We start from the raw sequence: 23984 nt of genomic DNA, 5'->3' as shown, positions 1-23984 counted from the left end.
TCATTACTTGACTTTCACCAAAGCTGAATCATTGTCTGCTTCTTAAGTGGTTCCTCTGGTCATGGTGTGGTAACCCTTCTTCCCCGGGCCTTTCTCTAGGATCTTGCTGTTTTCCTATCCACCTCTTATTATCTCTCCCCTTCTCAGCTTACATTAGTTTGTTTTCTGCTAAGTACAAGCAGGCACAGATTCAGAAGATCATAAACAAGTAGGTCAGCTTAACAATACCTAGAAGGGGGCTGGAAGGAAATATAGAGAGATGATAATGATAATTACTGCTCTAGAAATGGGTGTTACAGCCTACATTAAAGACATCAATTAAAGGTAGGTTTCATGATTAAATAAGTAAGCATCTCCCTAGCACTCTACATATCATATTAGAGTTTTGGAATAGTACTTTCTATTGATAAAGTAATTTAGTTAATACCTGATTCTTAAAATATTTTAATTTTTATTTCTTTCAATAAGCATTTTGCATTTATAATAAAACATTTTAATAATTTTCCAAGATCTTTGTTTTTTTCAATTTAAAAAGTTACCTAAACTATATCTCAGAATTCAATGGTTACATATTTATGAAAAAATTGATTGACAACATAGAAACCCATTCATCGTGTGAGTGAGGTATACATATACAGTTGTACGATGCTTCAATAAATCCAACCTATGAAAAAGTAAACTGAAAAAGCAGAAAAGTCACAATTTGATTATTTCATATTACCAAAGCATTTTTCACATAAAAAAATCAATTTGTCATATAATTAAGTGTTATTAGATTCCTAGAATTCTCTCAGTACATTTAAAAACATATTTGGTTAATAAAAGTTTAGTCTACCCACACACAAACTTTTCTGAAAAAGAATTGATTGCATGTACCTATTGAGTGTAGACATCTATGTGGATATCAAGAAACTTGTAAGTAGTCACTTCTGAGTTCTCCTCTTCATGGAAGTGTATCTCCTGAAACAAAAAACTTTCACTGGACTACAGTGTCTGTGATGCAACATTGGCCCAATAGCTACCTGGTATATGGAGCTTACAATCTAGCAAAAAAAAAAAAAAAGTAAACCATAAGAGTTTTGTGCTATGGAGAACTAATGACAGGGGCTGATGAAGAAATTATATCCAGCCCAGCCTCTGAAAAATAGGTATAATTTTGCTGAAAATCAAGCACACAATGAATGGATTGTCATTAAAAGCAGAGAGAAGGTCAGATATGGTGGCTCACGCCTGTAATCCCAGCACTTTGGGAGGCCTAGGCGGACGGATCACAAGGTCAGGAGTTCGGGACCAGTCTGGCCAACATGGTGAAACCCAGTCTCTACTAAAAATACAAAAAATGAGCCACATGTAGTGTCAGGCGCCTGTAATCCCAGCTACTCTGGAGGCTGAGGCAGGAGAATCACTTGAACCTGGGAGGCGGTGGTTGCAGTGAGCCGATATCACACCACTGAATTCCAGCCCGGGCAACAGAGTGAGACTCCATCTCAAAAAAAAAAAAAAAAAAAAAAGCAGAGAGACACCTGGACTGATACTAATATTTGCAGGTAAATTTCTAACACACGGAAAGAACAATGAAGGAAGCCTCATCAAGTTATTTCTTTTTTTCCCAGGAAGTCAGAAGCAAGGTCTGCATCTGGCCAGATAATAAGATAATGCAGTGGAAAGCTGAGGAAGAAAGGGGAGAGGGAAGAGGTGCCTGGGGATAGGCAAAAAATTAACAATACAGCAAATGCAATATTAAAGATCCATTTAGGACTACAAATTTATAGTGACACCAAGACAGATCTGCAACTTTTTAGCCCTGTATAAGAAGAGGGAAAAGCAACATTTAAATCAATCCAGCTTTAGGGTTTTTTTTTCAGGCTGGGGGAACTGAGAAACAAGGGGAAAAGATGGATTGCTGGCAATGATGGCAATGATGATCCTGTGGTCTCTGTTGGATGTGGACTGGAGGAGTGAAGGTGAAGGATCAATGGTCTCTATATGGTTAAAGAACAGGTACCTCCGAAGTGATGGAATAATAGAACTAGAAAAGGTTGTGATCAGAGAGTGGAGTCCAGGATTTTACCATTCCGTAATAATTCTGAGTAATGAAATACAAAATCTAGGGTGTCACATGGATGTCAGTGACTTAAACACATTGATGGAGTCAAGGAAGAAATGGAAAGGACTATTGAAGCTAAGGCACTGGCTGAGTCTTGACATGGACACTGAAGTCACTCAGAGCGAGGCCAGTTCTTGGAGAGAAGAGTGGAGTCAGGGAGCAAAGTCACGGGGAATGAGCAAGTGACTGATGAACAGATTGACAGAAGGACAGAAGGCAACACAGGGAGAGTGGGTGCCTTCTTTCCTTCTGTCGGTGAATTCATACAGTCCATGAGATATGTTTTAACCTCATGGAATACATTGCAAAGGAGTATCAAGGAGTAATGGTTGGGGCACATCTTCCTTGTCCACATATTCTACTAGAAAGGGCTGGAAAGGGCTGCAGGGGCAACTCATGCATTTGGGAGAGAATCAGTTGAGGCACAGACAGAAAGTAGATTCTGGGAACAAAGACTGAGAATGTAGAGGAAATTATTTAACATAGAAGAGACTCAAAGATTACTTCAAGGCTCTGAGGAGGGAGAGGTGGGAAGATCGATGAGATGGAAGAATGATACAAGAGCAATGGCACCAGTAGGTAAAGAGCTGCTGACAAAAATGCCAGGGAACAAAAGCAAAAATGACCACAAGAGATTACAATTATGCTAATCTCTCTGGGAGGAGGAATCTGCATCTGCTCCTGAGGGAATCCTGACATTAGAGATTACGATAACATTGCTTTTGTGATCTAGCCCAGGGTAGGCAGGTGGTCACACTAAACCAATCCTGGAGCATAAGTGAAGAGGCCCTCCACACTGGCAACAGCAAGGGATGGAATTCTTTAGTAAATTTTACCTAACATTTTCACATACAAAATTGATCCTTTCCTAATGTATTTATGTATGGTAGATGATTTATCCTCATACTATAAGAAATTCCAACAAAATGTCAAATAATTGAATACTGTAGAGTTGACTGGTTATTATTCAAGTGTATTGTAGAGTCTAGGAGTAGTTGGTAAATCCTTGTCTTTTTCTCTTTTATATAATATTAAAACTAAAAACAACCCCAACAACAGACAGACAGGACTGGATGGTGGAATTCAGTTTATATTGTGTGTCCAATAATTGTTGTCCCTGACAATAAGAAGAAGAAAAGGGGTGGGAGGAAACTTTGAGCGGTGGTGGATATGTCAATGGCATTGATGGTAATAGTTTCACGGGGGTATGCTTATTCCCAAATTTATCACACTGGTTTACGTGAATGCAGCTTTTTATATGTCATTCATTCTTAACAAAGTGGCAAATCAGTTAACCAGCTAACAACTAACTCTTTGAAATCCTGGAAAAAATAAATAAATAAATAAACTAGGTAGTGGTGGTTTTGTTCACTTAAACAACCAGATAGACCCCATCAGTTTACTCTTGAACTACTTAAGCATTCTGAATTTGTTCCACTCTAGGTTTTGGGGGTTTTGGTGGTTTTTTTGTTGTTTCCTCCTTCTTCCTCCTCCTCCTCCTCTTCTTCTTCTTCTTCTTCCTCCTCCTCCTCCTCCTCCTCCTTCTCCTTCTTCTTGTTCTTCTTCTTCTTCCTTCCTCTTCCTCCCCCTCCCCCTCCCCTCCCCTCCCCTCCCCCCCCCCCCCCTCCCCTCCCCTCCCCTCCCCCCCCCCCCTCCCCCTCCCCCTCCCCTCCCCCTCCCCTCCCCCTCCCTTACCCCTCCCCTTCCCCTCCCCCTCCCTCTCCCCCTCATCCTCCTCCTCCTCTTCTTCTTCTTCTTTTTCTTCTTCTTCTTCTTCTTCCTCTTCTTTTTTTTTTTGAGACAGTCCCACCCTGTCACTCAGGCTGGAGTGTAGTGGCACCATCTCGGCTCACTGTGACCTCTGCCTCCTGAGTTCCAGTGGTTCTTTTGCCTCAGCCTCTCAAGTAGCTGGGATAACAGGCACACCCAGCTAATTTTTATATTTTTAGTAGAGATGGGGTTTCGCCATATTGGTCAGGCTGGTGTTGAACTCCTAGGCTCGAGCGATCCACCCATCTCAGCCTTCCAGAGTGCTGGAATTACAGGCATGAGCCACCACTCCCGGCCTTTTCACTCTGTTTTTTATTTTGTGTGTCTGGCTTTCCCCAAGTATGTTTGGTTTTAATTAAAATTACATTGCCATTTCTCTTTGTATTAGAAACTTATACATGAGACAAAGTTATTTGTTTCCAATGAGTGTGAAAAAGTCAATTTAATTAAGCTTACTTTTTCATAATATATTCTATTTTTATAAGGTTTATAAAAATGGCTTGAGTTTAGGCCAGGGGTCGGCAAACTCCTGCAGACCCAGATAGTAAACATTTTGCCTTTTGTAGACCACCCTCTCTCTGTCTCAACTACTCAACTCTGCAATTGTACAAAAGTGAGTGTGGTCTCAGAATGGTTGTTTTCCAATAAAATTTTATTTACAAAAATGGATCTTGGTTTAAGCTATAGAAACAGAGAGCATGTCAACTAACACTCTCATATTAAAGTCAAATATTTTAACATTGACAACAATAAAGCTACCATTTTTTGGAGGGCCCATGATGCACCAAGTGCTTTAAAAGAATTCATTGTCTCATTTAATTCTCAAAATAGTTATAATAACAGCAATTCAAGTTTGTAGACTATAATGATGCAGTATTTAAGGCAATAGCGTTATGTAATATTTTGAAAAGTTTATTTTTAAAATAGATCACAACAGGTCATGAGCTTTTAAAGAAGTAATTTTTTAAGTTCCTACATATTCCAGAATAAATTATTTAGAAAATCTAAAATAAATCACTTTACCCATTAGGAGCCAACTCACAGTCTAAAAATCACCCTTTAAGAATAAATTAAGCTGCTTAGCTTCTGTTGAGAAGCTGGGGACTTGTTTTGTTACTTTGGATTAATTAACCTAAATTTAGAATTAGGTAAGAAACAGGAAAAAGTTTACATCTTTTCTAGCCTATGATAAATTGAAAAAGGTAAAGTTTATTTTCCTCTGTAAGAATTTTAACTTTTCATTTTGGTCTAAGAGAATATATTATTATTGCACATAAAATCATATTGTATAATGAACATAATTACATTTTAAAATATATATTCTTGTTTTCTTAAGAAATAATAAAATATGAGCAATATTTTTCTTATTGTTATATATGAATGTATTTGTATCCATTAGGCTGTACATTTAACAAAATTTATCAGCACAGCACAGGAGATTAACAACTTTAACAAAATTCTTCTTTTGAGAAACTCACAAACAGATGGGAGATATACAACAAGCAAGCAAACGGTCCTACAGAGGCCCAAAGTTAGCTCTTTGTCACCTCCTAGCATTATCCCCAGCTATGTTCTCTGATTTCCTCTAGACCTATCTGAATGGGGAGCTCAGCCCTCTTCCACCTCCTGGTGTTAAGTTTTAATGAGTACGGTCATGTTTTCTAATGAACCCAAAGGGGAGAAGGAGGTCCCAGGACTCTGTGCTACATACTCCACAGTAAATTAACTAAAACTCCTCTTTCTCTCAACTCTGTCTGTCCCTCCTACCCAGCCTACTCCCACATCTCCCCAACTTGTCATCAGCCAGGCAGGCTCTTCCCCTGCTACTCATGCACAGCAATTCCACTCCACCCCCAGACTTGCATCTTCACTTGCTCTTTGTTGAGCTAAACAAAGAAGTCTGCTATTAAGAGGATCTAGATTCATCAGAAAAGAAAGTATCATCTATTACTTAAGCCCTCTTAGTCCCTCACAGGAAATATTTCTTTTAAATACATTCAGAGTTTCTCTGCAAAGATTTCACAGGGATATAAAATTCTTTATCTCATTTTAATGACAAAGACAGAGAACAGAGAGGAAGAAGGGCCTAGTATCCTTTCTTACATGGCAGTTGTGCTTGGTGATGGAGAATCAGAGGTAAATAAAGTAAATAAGGCATGGCCATGGATGTGTGACTCTAGGGACCTCTTTCTACTCTTAGGAGCTATAGTTCTGTGAGAATCTAAAGAGATTATCGGGTATAATCTTGAGTGAGGTTTATACCTAAAATTTGTAGCAGTAACATGATTTATCAAAGAAGTTTTAGTGAATCTAGAAGAAGAAATTAAGAACAATTTCCAAGTCAGTGTTTATCTCAACACATCATATCCATATGAGCAGTTTCAGTTATTAAATCCATGTTTCCAGTAGATCTAAAAATCATTCTCTATTGTGGTAGAGAACAAAATTATGTATTAAGTTGTCTTGTTGGAGTGAATGAGTCATAATCTGCCAAGATGCTAGTTCGTTAAGAGAAGTTACAGCTTGAGAGAATGTTGTTTCTAAAACAGATTATTGATGAAGCAAAAGGTGCTGAGACTAAATTAATTTTACATAAATAAGATTTGGGCAGGATTATACCTATTTATGTCAGACACCTATGATGTCAGAAGCAACCGTTAGCCTTTGCATATTAATGTGATTATTTTGCAGGATTCTTTTTCTACAGTTATTTATTTTTCCTTCTTTTTGAAATTTCTATCCTTTGAAAATATGTGACTTTCTTTTACTTCCTTCTTAATTAGAAAGTATTTCATAAATTCAACCCATAGAGAAATATTATAACAAATATTTGTGGGTCCATCACCCAGATTTTTAAAAAATTAATAGCTTTTCATGTTTGGATCAGGTTTTTCATTCAGAAATAAAATGTCATTAGTAGAGTAGAAGCTCCCTGTGTACTACTTCTTGATCTCCTCCTTCTCCCTAATCTACAGAGAACTATATTCATCATATCAATGCATGTTTTATAATAGTATGAAGTATTAAGATGCCGCTTTTCTCTTTCACTCATCATTATATTTGGGAAATTGATTCATGTCAATTTAAGCATGCATTTATTTGTTCTGCATATAAGGGCAATGGGTATTTCAATTGCTTCCAACTTTTTGCTGTTGAAAACAATGCCTCAGTAAACATTCTCATTTGAGTTTCTGTGCACATTTGGGGAGTTCTTTCTAAACATATCCCTAGACTTAAAATTGTGAATTTGTTAGATACGCTCACTTTCAACTTTACTAAATATTGCTAAATTGAACTTCAAAATGCTTGTGTCAATTTACATTCCTACCAGGATGTATGAGCAGCTCTACTTCATGCTACATTTTTATGTTCAGGATTTTTAATTTTCTTATAATTTAATATAATCATTATAGTCTTAATATACATTTTCTTGGTTACTACAGAGATTTGACCTTTTTTTCATATTCTGTCAGTCCTGAGTTTCATCTTCTATAATTTTACCTGTTTAATCTGTACCATAATTGATTTTTCAGTTATCTAGTAATATGCAGTGCAGACATCTCCCAGCATTCAGCTGGTCTTTTAACTTTTATTTGCTGTCTTTTCTTCAATATAAGTTATTAATTTTAACACTGCAAGATATAGTCATCTTTAATTTTTTGTTCAGTGCTTTTTGTGTCTTATCTATACCACAGTTACGAAAGACATTCTCTTATAGTAAAGGCTAGAGTTTTCAAGTTGTGCTTTTTCAATATTAGACTCCAATACATTTGGAATAAGATAAGGACTTGAATTTTTTCCCATATATAAACAATTGTCCTTCAAAGATTCATTGAAAATTCATTCTTTCCTCACTCCTGTAGTGCCATTTCTGTCTTATGTCAGGTTTACACATGTGCACGATTGTATTTCTGGACACCTCAGTCTGTGTCTATACATCAAAGCTTTAGTTGATAAGATGTTGTCATAAGTGCTATCCTTTATAATAAACCTTGAGATCTATTAGGGCAAGCTCACTGATGTTGATATTCTTCTTCAGATTTGTTTTATCTGTTCTTGGCCTTGCTATTCTTGCTCTACATTACGAAAATTTAATTCACTTTACTAATGAGATTTTAATTAATGTTAAGAACATCTCTATTCAAGTATTCTAACCTTCCTTAGCATTTTCCAATAATGCTTCATAATTTTCTCCAAAGGTCTTCCACATTTTTTTGTTAGATTCATGCCTACATATCCTACAGTTTCTTTTATGAATGAAATAATTTCAATTAAATTTTTATTGATGTAGGAATAATATTAATTTTTTTTTATATTGACCTCATTCATAGCCAGCAACTTTACTACAATTTGTTGTTTGTGATCATCTATAGACTTGATTGGAATTTCTATGTAGATAATTATATCTTCTGAAATTAATGTTTTGTCTTTCCATGTCTAATTATTATATCTCTGATTTTTTTCTTCTTTTGTTGTCCTGGTGTGAGTCTCTAATAAAATGTTGAATAGTGGCAATGATAGTGGACATGCTGGGTGTTTTTCTATATTTTGATACGAATGCTTATGATCTCATCATTAATGTTGTCTGTAGGTTTTTATAGATGCCTTTCATCGTGTTAATAAACTCACTTCTATTTCTAGGTTGCTAAGAGTGTTTCTCATGATGAATTGAGTATTCAATCTTCTTCTACCTATATTGAGCTGACTATACAGACTTTCCTTTTTAATTTCTTAGTGCAGTATATTAGAATAATAGATATTTTGATACTGAAACTATTTTAGATTCCTGGGACACTTGATTTTGTAGCACTACTTTTAATAAACAAATCCAATATGCTGACATTGTATTACGAATTTTCAATCATAAGGATAGTAGTTCTATGATTTTGTTTTATTTTACATTGCTAGTATGATTATGTTAGGGAAGTTACACTTCCTTTCACAAATGAAATAAACATATTTTTCTCTTTTTCTCTTCTGTGAGTAAAGTCCCTCTGGAATGCCATGTAGGCCCATTGTTTGCAGTGGAATCCCTGGCGGAGAAAGGGAGAAGAGAGACCTTGATTAATGACTTATTTTATGGTTTGATTATTACGGTTTATCAGTTTGATGGTTTATTGCTTGCTATTTATAGAGATATTAATTTTAACTAATATCTCACATTTCCACAGTTTTCTCTCAGGATTTATATAATCTCTATTGAAACTGAAGGTATAATCCTTTTTGCTGCCAGTATTGTTTATTTATAACTTTCTTTTTTGTATAAGTAAATGACTTCTGATGCTAACTACCTGGATTTTAGACCAAACTTTATAACACAGGGCACAGTCCTCTACAAGATTACCCTTACTTGAGATACCAACTGTAAGCTCAGGGGGTTCCAGGGCCTCCCTGACATATGACATATGATATGGCTAATGTGGTTGATATGACATATGACATATCGTATGACATATCAACAGGCTATAAACTCGGGGGTTTCCACTAGCCTTCTCAAGTTTGATAATTTGCTAGAATGACTCATAGAAATCAGGAAAGTGCTATACTTCTGATTACATTTTTATTAAAGCAAAAAGGATACAAATCAGAGCCAGGGGGAGCATCAGGAAAACAGCTAATGCATGTGGGGCTTAATACCTAGGTAATGAGTTTGTAGGTGCAGCAAACCGCCGTGGCACACATTTACCTATATAACAAACCTGTATATCCTGCACATGTATCCTGGAACGTTACATTTAATTGAATTGAATTTAAAAATAAAATAAAATAATAAAAACAACTAAATGATTGTGAAAAAAAGTTTGACAAAATTAATTTTGTTGAGAGTAAATTCATATTTTGAATTTTAGAATTTTGTTTTCTTTCTCATAAGATTTATTTAAAATCTTCGCATGCTGCCTCATTTGACTTGGGAGATTTTCTTATTTCTCTCTCCCTCCCTCTGTGATCACTTCTACTTTCTTAGGGATATTACAGTTGCCTTAACCTTGAACCCACCATCCAGAGCCAGATTTTTAAGTGTCATTTGCAGATTGCTGGCCCCTTGATATGGGTGATATCACAGTTCTTGTCACTAGTCCGTAGTCCATAAAAGATCTTGTTCTGATTTTTCAGATAAGCTGATTATTTCTCCTCCTGTCTCTGGAGGCCTGCAGCTTCCTATAAGGTCTTAGCCTTGGGTAGTTGCTCTCACTGTGCTTTCCTTAGCAAGGAAACCCATCCTAGTCCCTGTCTTTATGCTACAAAGGTTCTCGTCTTTACCTTATCTAAGGTGCCTTAGTCTCCTGACCCTATAGGAAACATTTGGGTCCAACATTGCCTGATTCTTGACCTAGCATATATTTCTGTTGCATTTCTGGTCAACAAAGAGGTTAACCTCGTTTAGAATTCCTTCCTGCCTCTTTGGTTTCCTGTTCTTTTCCTTTGATCACAGTGTGTTTGAAACAGAAGGGGTTTCATAAATCATGAATTCATTTTGCTATCTTGCAGGGAGTCCTCTTTTCTAGAAAAGTGATTTCTGCATTCCTCTGAAGACGTTTGGTTTTATGATATTTGTTAAAATGAAGAGTCATTTATTTTGTCCCCAACAAAATCTGACACCCACGTTTGAGTTCATTAATCATAAAAAAATGACCAAATTAAGAAAATAATCAATCTTTCCATAGCAGCAGTCTTTGACATTATTGTTGAGTTTAATTTCATTTTCTGGGAAACTTCAAGTAAATAGGTTTCTTCTGACAATTACTTTTTGTGTGTGTTTCTAAAAGATTTGGACATTATCTTGTTAGGTAAAAAAATAATACAGTAATGACAATCTGGACTACTCAACCATCCATCTCAAAGTTTGCTCTTTCTAACATACTGATATACACTATAAGCTAAGAGTGGGTGATTGACAGACAGCTCCAGACTGATACAGGTAATCAGCAATCACTTTTTGGTGTTATTGAATCGGAATTTCATGTAAAAGAATGGGATTGCCTGAACTGATTTTCTTGTGAGCTTTGTCCTGTAACCTTCCTTTGTGATAAATATGCATTCTTTTCTCATGATGTCCATTATGTTTCTTTGAAATTAGAAAACAGAGACTGCAACACAAATATTAGATAACATATTTCAAATATCTTTCCACGTATGGGCAATGTCTGTCTCTACTATTTTATCTCACAGGCCTGTGTTTATGAGATTAAACTCTGCTGTTGTTACCGGTAGAGGGTCTTGACTGCAAGTTGTCCAGGTTATTGACGTTTTGAATAAAGAACTGGACAAAACGCACAGAAAAGCAAGGAAAGAGTGAAACAAGGAAAGCGAGATTTATTGAAAGTGAAAGTACACTTCACAGTGTGGGAGTGAGCCCGAGCAGTGCTCAAGGTCCCCAGATACAGAATCTTCTTAGGTCCAAATACCCCCTAGAGGTTTCCCATTGGCCACCCCATGTAAATGAAGTGGTGGCACCCAATCAGAGGCTGAGGGGAAGTTACGAAGTTACATTCCTATGCAAGTGTCTGGTTGGGAAAAGCAACCAATCAGAGGTACTTTCAATTATCCATCTGCTGCACAGAAAAGGTAGGGGCTTGCAAAGGGAGTAGCCCCTGGTGCTTTTGTTACTCAGGCATGGAAAGTTAGGGGTTTTCTTTCAGTTTAGTTCTAGGAAGTCAGTGTGAAATGGCCTTAGGTTCCCTGCCTCCAGACCCCATTCCCCTGTCTCATTATGGTGACATCAAACCAGGTATACTGGTTGAGCATGCATTCTCAACAGGGTGTAAAATCACCTCTGAAGGGGTAAAAATATGTTCTTAGTTGGTGGGGGGAGGGGTAGAAAATTCTAACTCTTTTATAATGCAGATTGCTATGTAGACCAAACAACCAAAGTAGAGTATGTAAACAGATATATAATACATTAGAGGTATCAAAACTCCATGAGGTGGTGATTGAGAACAAAATCTCTAAAAGACCTCTTAGAAGAGGTGATTAAATAAAAAAGATTGGGAAACACTGCTTTAGGGTATTTGTAAGAAGAAATAAATATTTCTCTTCTTTCCTATGCATTGTTTCTAAGTTTTCTTAAAGTAATGCAAAAAAAAAAAAAAGTTTTTTATACTCTTACAAATTTTGTCTCAACTCTTAAAAAGTTAAGTTTTAACTTGTAGGTACTCACAAAGGTGGAATGCACCGCAGAATATGAAACAGAAGAAGGGTCCCAATGAGACCTTCTTGGTGCAGGGGCTGCAGACTGAGGAGAGCCAAAGCAGTGGAGGGCTGCCAGGCTCAGAGTGACAAATGGAAGCCAATCTTCCACTTTTCCACAGGCTGCCTGCTGAATGCCTGGGATTTGCAGACAGCCCTGAGATTAGACACCTGCTCAGGTGACTTCGGTGGGAGCCCTCCAGGCAACTAGGTTCCGCAGAGAGCCCAGTTGCCTTCTCCCTTTCAGATGGCTCCCAGCATGCCCCTGGCAAATTCCACCCTGTCCAACTACCATCAAAGTTGAGTTTACTGCGATAATCTGGAGCTGCAACTTAAGAAGTGGTTACTAGAGCTTGCCTCCACTGCTTCGATTTTGGTTCTTCCAAACTATTATAGTCCTCTGAATTTAAGTCCTATACCAAATCCCATAACCTACACTGAAATAATTAGTGATCATTTAAACTAATTTGATTTTCCTAATCACCTTCTTTAAATCCTGACATAGTTCTTCTCTATGGCAGAATAACCCATACCTTCAAGTAAGGTAGGCATATTTTTATGTGCATTGTTTTTCCGTAAAATGTTATCACTTTGGCATTAATATTTCAGAGAGCTAGAGTGTTGGCTTGTAAAAGTTAACAAATTATGTTCAAAGCAAGGCATTTGATTCCAAGAGAATCTGGAATCAAGAATTCTAGTAGGAAAATCAGTAAGGCTATAGCTATTTAAATACAATCACATAACAGTTTGCTAAACCTTTTAGTGCCTTTTAGTGTCTTTCAAAAGAATATCATTTTCCCACAAAAGAAAATCATAATGGAAACAGATCCAGCTGCATGTTTTACTATAAATTATGCTCATTTAAACAGTTCATTCCATCTGTCCTTTCGATAATATATGCAGTTAGTAAAGTGATTAATTGTATGTATACATAATTAGACAATCTATTAGACTATCTTTCAGGCATTTATTAGTAGTGTTCTTAAAAAAACACTGTAAAATGGATCACCACTCTTTCTTTCGGAATGAAAGTCTCAGCCTGAAAATGCAGGTGAAGGAAGAGATGATGTCATACACGCCTGTTACTGTTTCCTCTGCTAATACAGCAACCAGGTCAGGGATGTGGATGGCACCTTCATGACACATCAATTTCAGTTTCTCCTGAGATTCCCTAGTATCCATAGGAGAGAGAACAGGTTCAGGTCTTCCCCATATCATTGCAATGAGAGAACTAAGAAGCCTGTGCTAGAGAGGAAATACCACTCGCAGGACTCGCAGCAAAGTCTGAGTCCTCTGGTCCCCTGAGGCCACTGCTCAGGGCAGAGAGCATTTCATCTCCTGCAGAGGAACTGGACCTGCCTGCCTGCTGCTTGTGGTCCAGGAGCCATCCACAGAGTCCTGTGGGTTTCAATGGGCCAGGAAGGGAACCTCACTAGAGACTGAATTACTCCAGGTGGAGAAGGGGGTCAATAAATGACTCCACTCGTTTCTGGTAAATCCTGTCACCAAAAAGCCTCCTTCAGATATTCAGCAAAGGAGCTATGGCTTTTCAGGTTTTTCGCCTCCATAAACTATGGTGCCCTCTACTACCCCTCATTGCCACTGCTTAAGATAGTGTGAAAGACAAACGACAATTACATCAGAAACATATATCCATGGCGAAGGAAAGAAAAGTTAATTCACACACGAAGGGAGACTCAGAAACTGAGGATGAAACTCAGAGAATCAAGACAAATGTCTAGTATGGGGATTTCCCAAGCAAGTAGAATTGATGGGAGAGAGATTAGTTTGTTGTTGTTGTTGTTGTTGTTATGTCTCAAGAAAAATAAGTGGGGCACAAAATAAAATTTCTGTAACTTCAACTAAAAATGTGCAAAAAATGAGTTTAGAAAGGGCACAGTCCTTGAGAGCTAGTTTTTAATATGGGAGATGAAGTGAGAAAAAATAACTCAAAAAGTGGTAGAGATGTAATAATAAGGGCAAAGTAAAATAGCCTATCCACACAGCTATGAATAATGGGAGTCCCTGAAGGAAAAAGAGAACAGATAGAAGAAAAGTTGTCATAAGCAACAGAAGAAAACTTTCCTAAATGAAAAAAAAAAAAATCTGCAGACTGAAAGAGCTCATTAAATTTTAGTGAGATTAAATGAAAATAGATTCTTACTCATGTCCTGGTGACCTTCCTTGGTTGCAAGCACAAAGAAAAAACCTTGTTCAGCCTCTGAACAGGCATAAGTAACCCGAAAAAGTGCAATGGATGACTCATCTACAATATTGGAAAGTAGAAGGTAGTGAATCAGTATACATAGACTACTGAGAGAATAGAACTGCAGCTCCAGAATCTGTGCACGGACAACTTGTTCATCTGTCAGTGCTAAAAATGCATTTTATATATAAAAGGACTAAGAGCATACAACCCTTGATATTTATTTAAGAAAAGTAAAGTGTGCTAATCACAAGATAAATAAATTGCAATCTCAATGACTAGATAGAAGAAGAGAGAATTGATGGGCATTGGATCTCAATAGATAATATTAAATATGTCAAATAGGGATCTTTGAGAAAAAGAGAAATGATAATATTCAAGAAACTAGTAATAAATTTGTAAACTGTTTCAGCAAAACCAGGACTTCAGAAAGGGTGTGATGTCAATGGAGAGTGGGATGGTAGAAGTGTACTGTGAAGTTTGCAGATGTGTGGGGTGGAGGCATGAGTGAGCCAGCAATTTAATTTTGAAGCAATAAGAAAAAAAGTGTAGGTTTGATGTCTAACCATTGAGAAGTAAACCAGGGGATTAGAAAAACCAAGTTGAGTGCCCAAATTAATGAAGGAGGAAAGAAATTAGCAAATAGTTGACCAAGTTACAAAAAAGACAAGGTAAAGTTAAAAATGAAATAGCAATGACATAAAATAAACAGGAAGCATAAGACCAAATATAACTTTGGTACATTCTGTTTGAGTAGGTTGAATTTTCCTATCAAAACCCTAGAAAATCTGGGTATGTTTAAACACAAAATAAAATTGTACACTGCCTATAGGAAGCATGTACAAAGTGGCCCTGAAAGGTAGCTAAAAATTGTTTCCACAAAACACCTGAAATATTAAAGCATTTTGAATGTTCAGCAGAGTGTGCAAAAAATTAAGGAAAATTCTTGAGGCCAAAAATTAAATGTGACATGAGTCCAGAATACCAGATAGGCCCCAAGGCAGTGGCTGCCCTGAGGGCATTTGCATATCCTTGTGACCAGAACTTGCAGTTTTCGGGAGTGTGTCCAGGACAGAAGAGACTAGAGGCCTGTGCAAACTGAAGAGGCAGAAGAGAGGGCCCACATAACCTCAGGAAGGAAAAATCCCATCCCTGAGAGGGAAAGGATGAGGGAACCATCAGTCTGGACCTTGACCCCTGGAAGATCAAAAATGTTATCTCTGGCCAGGCATAGTGGCTCACGCCTGTGATCACAGCACTTTGGGAGGCCGAGGCGGGTGGATCACTTGAGGTCAGGAGTTCAAGACCAACCTGACCAACACGGTGAAACCCTGTCTCTACTAAATACACAAAAATTAGCCGAGTGTGGTGGCATGCGCCTGTAATTCCAGCTACTCGGGAGGCTGAAGCAGGAGAAGCACTTGAACCTGGGAGGCAGAGGTTGCAGTGAGCTCAGATTGATCACACCACTGCACTCCAGCCTGAGTGACAGAGTGAGACTCTGTCTCAATAAAGAAAAAAAAAAGTTATCATGTTATCTCTACTGAATTATGTAAGACAGGCTGCCCACTCATGGGGTTGGAACTCAAAATCCCATTATGTCCAGAACCTAGAAACAGCAGCCAAAAGTTGATTTAAGGGGGACCCAGATTTCTTTTTTTTTTTTTTTTTTTTTTTTTTTTTGAGATGGAGTCTCGCTCTGTCGCCCAGGCTGGAGTGCAGTGGCCGGATCTCAGCTCACTGCAAGCTCCGCCTCCCGGGTTCACGCCATTCTCCTGCCTCAGCCTCCCGAGTAGCTGGGACTACAGGCGCCCGTCACCACGCCCGGCTAGTTTTTTGTATTTTTTTAGTAGAGACGGGGTTTCACCGTGTTAGCCAGGATGGTCTCGATCTCCTGACCTCATGATCCACCCGTCTTGGCCTCCCAAAGTGCTGAGATTACAGGCTTGAGCCAACGCGCCCAGCCGGGAACCCAGATTTCTAAGATGACCCAGGTTCCCTGGAAGACCCAATTCTTTCTGGAAAAATATGTACTCTAAATGCAGATCTTGAAAATCTAGAGACAATTAATGACTTCCTGGCAAAACACAAACTGCCAAATTGATGGATAAGAAACCTGATCTGAGCAGCAGTGGAAAGATTTACTCCACCATCACCAAAAGGATTTTGCCCATGTGGGTTTCCTGGTGCTTTCTGTCTGCTTTTAAAGGTGTGCTAATTCTTATTTTATTTCAGAGATTATCATATGAAAGATAGAAAACTGTACAGCACAAATGATAAAGCTAGCATAATCTTAGCCAAAACCTGATAATGATATACAAGTAAAATTATAGGCCAATTTCACATATAACAGTAACTGTGAAAATTATAAATAAAATATATTACCCAATAAAATCCAACTTGTTAGCGTTATCATCTAGAGTTTTTTTCCAAAAATAAATAAATGGTTAACATCAGGAACTCTTGTGGTATATTTCATTGCCTCAGTGAATTGAAAGTTAAATCCTTTGAAGGAGAATAGGAAGAAAAGGAAAGTCTTTAAACATGGTAAAAATTAATCACCAAGACTCATTTCAACCACTGTATATGAACGCTGAAGAAACTTTCATTGAAAACAAGGAGCAAGTTATGGATTCCTATTATTACCATTTTGTATTTAGTAACCTTTATACAACTGTACCTTTATAACTAATGCATTCATATTATTAACTCCAAAAATAAATCTTAAAAATGAAATAATCTTATTTTCTTTCCAGATGAAATGTGCATATTTCTATAAAACTCATGAAACTTTATGAAAAATATTAGAATAGAAGAATCTAGTAAAGTGGGTATAGAAGGTCAATATAGAGAAATCAATAGCTTTTCTTCCCACTGGAACTAACTAGGTAGAAATAGTAAAAAAGAAAAAAAATACATAGAGAGAGAGAGAGAGAGAGAGAGATAGATAGATAGAATATTTATATGGAAAAAATTTATTAAAGATATAAAATATAGTTCAAATAAATAGGAAAAGTGTATTCCTGGATATGAAAGCTAGTATTAATCTTCTTAAAGTTCTATTTTGTATGTAAAAGGGAAAGAAAAAAATCATAAAGTTGTAGACATATGTGAACATGTAAATTTTATGTTTGTGCACTAACAATATCAAAGTTAGAAACCAGACTGTTGGCTAGGGAAAAAATGTTTGCAGTGTATATAGCGAATAACACCATACAATAGTGTCAAGGTTATGAACAGTAATATTTAATTACTTTAAAAAGAAATTAAAGGGATTAATAAACATGTAAACAGATGAGCAACAATAAGTTTGATTACACTGATACTGGCATGGATTTGAGACAAGAAAACTTTCCTGTATTGTGGAAGGGCAAATAATTTCTTATAATATTTTGAAAGTAATCACTTTAATATTTTCTAAATTTAAAACACACAAATCTGTCTTTGCCCCAGTAATATCAACTTTGGAAATATATTAATAGATATGAAAGCCTCAATACATACTGGTATTGAGGGAGGATGCTTAGTGCAACCTTTTTATTGAAGTAGCAAAGTGCTTAACCACCTTTCCTGATGATTCCTGCAAATACCACCCATCAATGAATTAGTAGAGAAAATGTTGAGTTATATAAACGTTGAACACTATGGGAAATTATACAGCTGATAAATAAAACTTAGGACCTATATCCCTTAATCTGGAGGAACATCCACGATTGTTAGTGAGTCAGAAAAGCAAGTTGCAGAGTGACATATACTCTTCTTGCATACCCAGATCTTTATCATTCACAGTTCACATAACTTTAGGTAATACCAGGAATGCCTATTTTTCTTTAGAATTTTTTTTCATTCCAGAGTAAATACCTGTCACCTTATTTTTAACAACTTCATAGAACTGTATATAATATTTATACAGAATAATTGTATAGAAAGTATGAACTTGATAGAGACAATGACATCTTTAAAATTAGAAATAGTGCTTTCATAAACTGTAACACTTGTTTTTACATCTCATGTAAAAACATGTAATTGCAAGCCTGTTTATGTGATTACATATGTGTAGATGAAGATGCAGATGATCAAGGAAAGAATATACATGACATGAACATGAAATACCTGAGAAACGTGGGCAAGGGAGTTCATCCACGTGTTTTGTGGACTTAAGATCATTTCAAATTTAAAATATATTACCTTTTTACATTTTTGAGGAGGGAAATGGCAATTAAAATTAAAAAGCAACTAGAATCTACAGAAATGGTAGATTTGAGAAGTGATGCTAATTTCCTCTTCACATCTAAATTAACTATCTGCAGTGCCTTTAATGTTTCATTTCTTAAAACACTATTATTAAAACTGCATTTTCCCCACATGTTCCATGTGTGAGTGGAAGAAAATCCCTTCTGATACCCCATATTAGCCTAGAAAAAGAGAAGCAAGCTCTGCTGTATTCCTATCTTCAATAAATCACGTAGTGTCTTCTCAGAGGGACCTATTATGACTAATCCCAATAGTCACCCTCATAGTCTTTAATTAGAAGTTAATCTTTTATTGCAAATTTTAATTCCAGTTGCAGTCTCCTTTACAAAATGAAAATTCTTCTTCATAGGACACGTAAAGGAAAATAACATGCTGTCTTTATGTGTGTGTTTTATAATATTATTTGGAATAGTGAATTCATAGAATGCATGTGAGAGATTAAAAGATCAAGTAAATGTGTTAATATAGTAATACTGATCATTAATTTTATTGATAATGAAGTAACATATTGATTTATTTGCAAATGCACACATAGATAAATTGCTTGATATGAAATCCCAATTTCTCTTTTGCCATGTGGCCTAAAGCTTAAAGGAATAAATGATATTTTAACTTTTAAATTTTGGTTTAATTGTGGTTAGAAATATGTAAGTTGTTATTTTATAATATGCCATGTACATTAAAGAAATTTTATCTTTAAAAAATACAACATACAAAAAATTTCAGCCTTTGGTGCACGTAGAAAGTCTTTAAATAATAATGGTTTTAAAATAATATCAAATATAGATAATAAAGAAAGCCACTCACAAACATTCAAAATTGTAACATGTTTTTATAATTGCTTAAGATTGTTTTGGTCTACTGTGTTCTAGTTGGTGTATTTCAAATGCATTTTAAAAGTAAAATGTCATTCTTGACTTTATGGGGCTCCTTAGTGTATATGATACTGGCAAAAATTCATACACTGACAAATATGTGAAATAATTTAGAATAAATTACAGTTTTGAATTTCAATTTCAATGTTTCTTTGTGTCTCTAGGTGGCTTTTACAGTACTGTTTGATTTGGAAGCACTTCTGAAGATATGGTGTTTGGGATTTACTGGATACATTAGCTCATCTCTCCACAAATTCGAGCTACTACTCGTAATTGGAACTACTCTTCATGTATATCCAGATCTTTATCATTCACAATTCACGTACTTTCAGGTAATACAAATAATGCCTATTTGTCTTTAGAAATTTCTTTATTTCCAGAGTAAATACCTGTCACATTATTTTAACAACCACATAGAATTATATATAATATTTATATATAATAACTATTATGGTATGAACTTGAGGAGGCACAATGACATCTTAAAAATTAGAAATAGTGCATTCATAAATTGTAACAATTGCTTTTAAAACTCCTGAAAATTCAAAGGAACAATATAGATATTTTACTTACTTTTCCTAAATTAGCAGTATATAGATACAAATATTTTTGTATATGGATAACATATATCCATATATGCGTATCAAATTTTAAACTACATAAGATGTTGGCACAAACTTTAAATAGTAGGAAACATTAACTTAATCCCAAGTGTTTATCTTCCTTGTCAATAAGCCTAAGTGTTTGCTCAACAATGATTTACAATGAAAATATTAAAGGTTTATAAAACTTACCTTTACAGATTGTTATTAGTCATACAGTATTACTTATAAATGCCTGTTACTTACTTTGTGATGGCACTTATAATTCTTATTTAACTTATAATAATTGGATATCTTTTTAAAATGTGATATATTGAATCACATTGCTTTCTAATTATGCAATAAACAGTAATTATTAGTTACATTCTTTGTTATTATTGAATGTAGCAACGTGCTCACTGTCCTGGTAAATACTTAGTCAAAATGATAAAATATGTGTACATGCTATTCTAGTAAAAAAAATACCTTAAATATAGTCATTTTCCTGATTCAAACTTGGTCATTTATATAATTTATCATGGAAACACCAGAAAGTGCATTGATTGTTTTCTAAATAGATATTGTTCAATAGTTGGGAACTAAAGTGGCAATAGAATTTTAAAGAAGTGATGTTGAGAAACGGGACTCTAACCCCTTAGGAAAAAGAACATGCATTGCAACTTTATTGATTTTATTTATTAGTAATACCAAAGTATTATTCTCAGAACGATATTCACTTTAGCTGCCAAATCACATGTAACTAGACACTTTTAGTACCTGGGGGAAAGGACATGCAAATATAATTCACAAAATGTAAAAAGCAAAACCCTCCACAAACCCAGGCGAAAAGCTGAGCCCTTGTAATCACAACAGCTAAGCATATTGAAACCACAGAGGATTTTCATGGTTCACGCGCTCACTTCCCTCAGCGTCTGTGGATGTAAATCTCTCCTCATTTGTTGAGTTATATCCTGAAGCTTGATTATCATAAGTGACATGGCTGGGGCAAGAGATATACACATTGAAAATTCTTGATACAAAATGTGCTTTCCAAACATTCATGCAATCATAAGCTCTTGTGCACTGCTATCTAGATTCACAAAGTTATCATGGCCATTGGGTACCTACCTTAGGGCATCATTGCACATAATTATAGAGAATATGCTTTATATCAGAACAACAGGATACCTTTTTTACAAAGCTATTAAAGTAACCAAACTAAGAAAATTGGTGTTGCCTATTTCAGCAAAGGTACAGTATAAAATATATTCAGGGTCTTAATATTGCTATAGTCTCTGACATACTATTTTTCAGTAAAAAGTTAGAAAATATCAAAATTTTGTGTGCAAAATATTTATTGTAGAATTGGTAATGAGAGAAAAAATGGAAATTGTTTCAATGACAAACATTTGAGGAATAGCTTAATAAGTCATAATGCAAATTTAACCATAAAATTATAATTATGATAAGTTTTTTATAATTTAGAAATATGACTGTTTTATTTAAATGATAAACAGTATAAATTATATATATAACTACATATATATTTATTATATGTGTATGTAAAATACCTATAAAATGGAAAAAAATGACTAGAGAGAAATAAACCAACTTATAACAAATTATTAATCGTCTGTAGGTTCCTACTCTTGTTATCATGTCTTTTTTTCCTACTAGTCTGTTTTTTACAAAATATCTAAAATTAGCCTGCAAGGCTGTAACCATTTTATAGATAGATAGATGATACATAGATAGTCAAATTATAGTGAAGTTTGCAATTTCAGTGCTGTCTTTGATTTTGGATTATCCTGTAATTGGTTCTGTTTAATTTATGTTAATGATGAAGTGATTTTCATTTGTATCTCTCTACACATGGCCATGCTTATCTTTTTCTAATATATTAATAATGAATAAAAATGATCTCAGTTAATGTGTGGCTAAAAAGTAAATCTCTTGAGAAACTTAGGTGTTGCAAGGGTTTTTGCAAATTTGCATGTGAGAATCCACTGTACCAGACAGAGCGGCTCTTTATATAAAGGCCCACATGGGTCTTCCCTATTGGTCCTCACACTTCTCATTTCAATCAACCTTTCTTTACTGTGTTGCCAACAAGTCTTTCCTTAGACAATTTCATATTTCTCACATTTAAATGAAGTAATGTTTAGTGCAAAGTGGCTTCCTTTAGAATACTAGTTATCATGTGTCTGTTGGCTGTATGCATGTCTTCTTTTGAGAAATGTCTGTTCATATCCTTTGCCCACTTTTTGATGGGGTTGTTTGTTTTTTTCTTGTAAATTTGTTTGAGTTCTTTGTAGGTTCTGGATATTAGCCCTTTGTCAGATGAGTTGATAGCAAAAATTTTCTCCCATTCTGTAGGTTGCCTGTTCACTCTGATGGTAGTTTCTTTTGCTTTGCAGAAGCTCTTTAGTTTAATTAGATCCCATTTGTCAATTTTGGCTTTTGTTGCCATTGCTTTTGGTGTTTTAGACACGAAGTCTTTGCCCATGCCTATGTCCTGAATGGTATTACCTAGGTTTTCTTCTAGGGTGTTTATGGTATTAGGTCTAACATTTAAGTCTCTAATCCATCTTGAATTAATTTTCGTATAAGGAGTAAGGAAAGGATCCAGTTTCAGCTTTCTACTTGTGGCTAGCGTCATCACTGGCCATCAGAGAAATGCAAATCAAAACCACAATGAGATACCATCTCACACCAGTTAGAATGGCAATCATCAAAAAGTCAGGAAACAACAGGTGCTGGAGAGGATGTGGAGAAATAGGAACACTTTTATACTGTTGGTGGGATTGTAAACTAGTTCAACCATTGTGGAAAACAGTATGGCAATTCCTCAAGGATCTAGAACTAGAAATACCATATGACCCAGCTATCCCATTACTGGGTATATACCCAAAGGAATATAAATCATGCTGCTATAAAGACACATGCACACGTATGTTTATTGCGGCACTATTCACCATAGCAAAGACTTGGAATCAACCCAAATGTCCATCAGTGACAGACTGGATTAAGAAAATGTGGCACATATACACCATGGAATACTATGCAGCCATAATAAAAGGATGAGTTTGTGTCCTTTATAGGGACATGGATGCAGCTGGAAACCATCATTCTCAGCAAACTATCACAAGAACAGAAAACCAAACACCGCATGTTCTCACTCGTAGGTGGGAATTGAACAATGAGATCACTTGGACTCGGGAAGGGGAACATCACACACCGGGGCCTATTATGGGGAGCGGGAAGGGGGGAGGGATGGCACTGGGAGTTATACCTGATGTAAATAATGAGTTGATGGGTGCTGATGAGTTTATGGGTGCAGCACACCAACATGGCACAGGTATACATATGTAACAAACCTGCACGTTGTGCACATGTACCCTAGAACTTAAAGTATAAAAAATATATATATTAGTTATCTGTTAGACTAATTACTGATGTATCTGTTAGACTAATTACTGATGTTATTATTAATGTATTTATTCAAGTGATATTTACTGAGCTTCTACTATGTGTCAGCCACTGTTTCAGATACTGAAGATGGAGCAGTGGCCAAAGCAGAGAGGGTTCCCACTTTATGAAGCTTAAATTCTAAAGGCAAGCAGTTAACAAAGAGGTACCCAAAGGAATGTGAAGTACAAGTACTGGAAATGTCTTAAGGAAGAAGTGTACAGGGTAAAAAGAATAGAAATTGTGTAGTGGGGGGCTATTTTAGATTAGTTGTTCATAGAAGCCCTCTCTGAAGAGGTGAGGTTTGAGCAGACTCAATGAAGTGAAGGAGCAAACTGTAAGGAGGTCTGAGGCGAAGCATTCCAGATGGAGAGAATCACATTGAGCATGTCCTTAGGTGGGTGCATGATTGATGTGGTTCAAGGAATAGCACAAAGGCCAGTGTGGTTGGGCTGCAACCAATGCAGGGCAGCATGGCCTATGGGAAGTAATAAGGTCTTACAAAATGCTGTGGTTCTTCCATACCTGTATCATCA

General features: G+C 36.0%; 1 protein-coding gene across 7 annotated transcripts in view; it reads left to right on the top strand.

Moving 5' to 3' along the window:
• The window catches only part of NALCN (sodium leak channel, non-selective), a 358280-nt gene that overhangs the window by 152399 nt on the left and 181897 nt on the right, over window positions 1-23984 (top strand). For all 7 annotated transcript variants that reach the window (XM_050766656.1, XM_050766657.1, XM_050766654.1 and 4 more), the window contains one exon: window positions 19564-19731. In XM_050766656.1, coding sequence (XP_050622613.1) covers window positions 19564-19731 — 168 coding nt within the window. The remainder of the gene's footprint in view (window positions 1-19563; window positions 19732-23984) is intronic.

The sequence above is a fragment of the Macaca thibetana genome, chromosome 17, assembly GCF_024542745.1.
Source record: "Macaca thibetana thibetana isolate TM-01 chromosome 17, ASM2454274v1, whole genome shotgun sequence".
Lineage (NCBI taxonomy): Eukaryota > Metazoa > Chordata > Mammalia > Primates > Cercopithecidae > Macaca > Macaca thibetana.
This window is presented reverse-complemented; position numbering and strand designations above follow the sequence as displayed.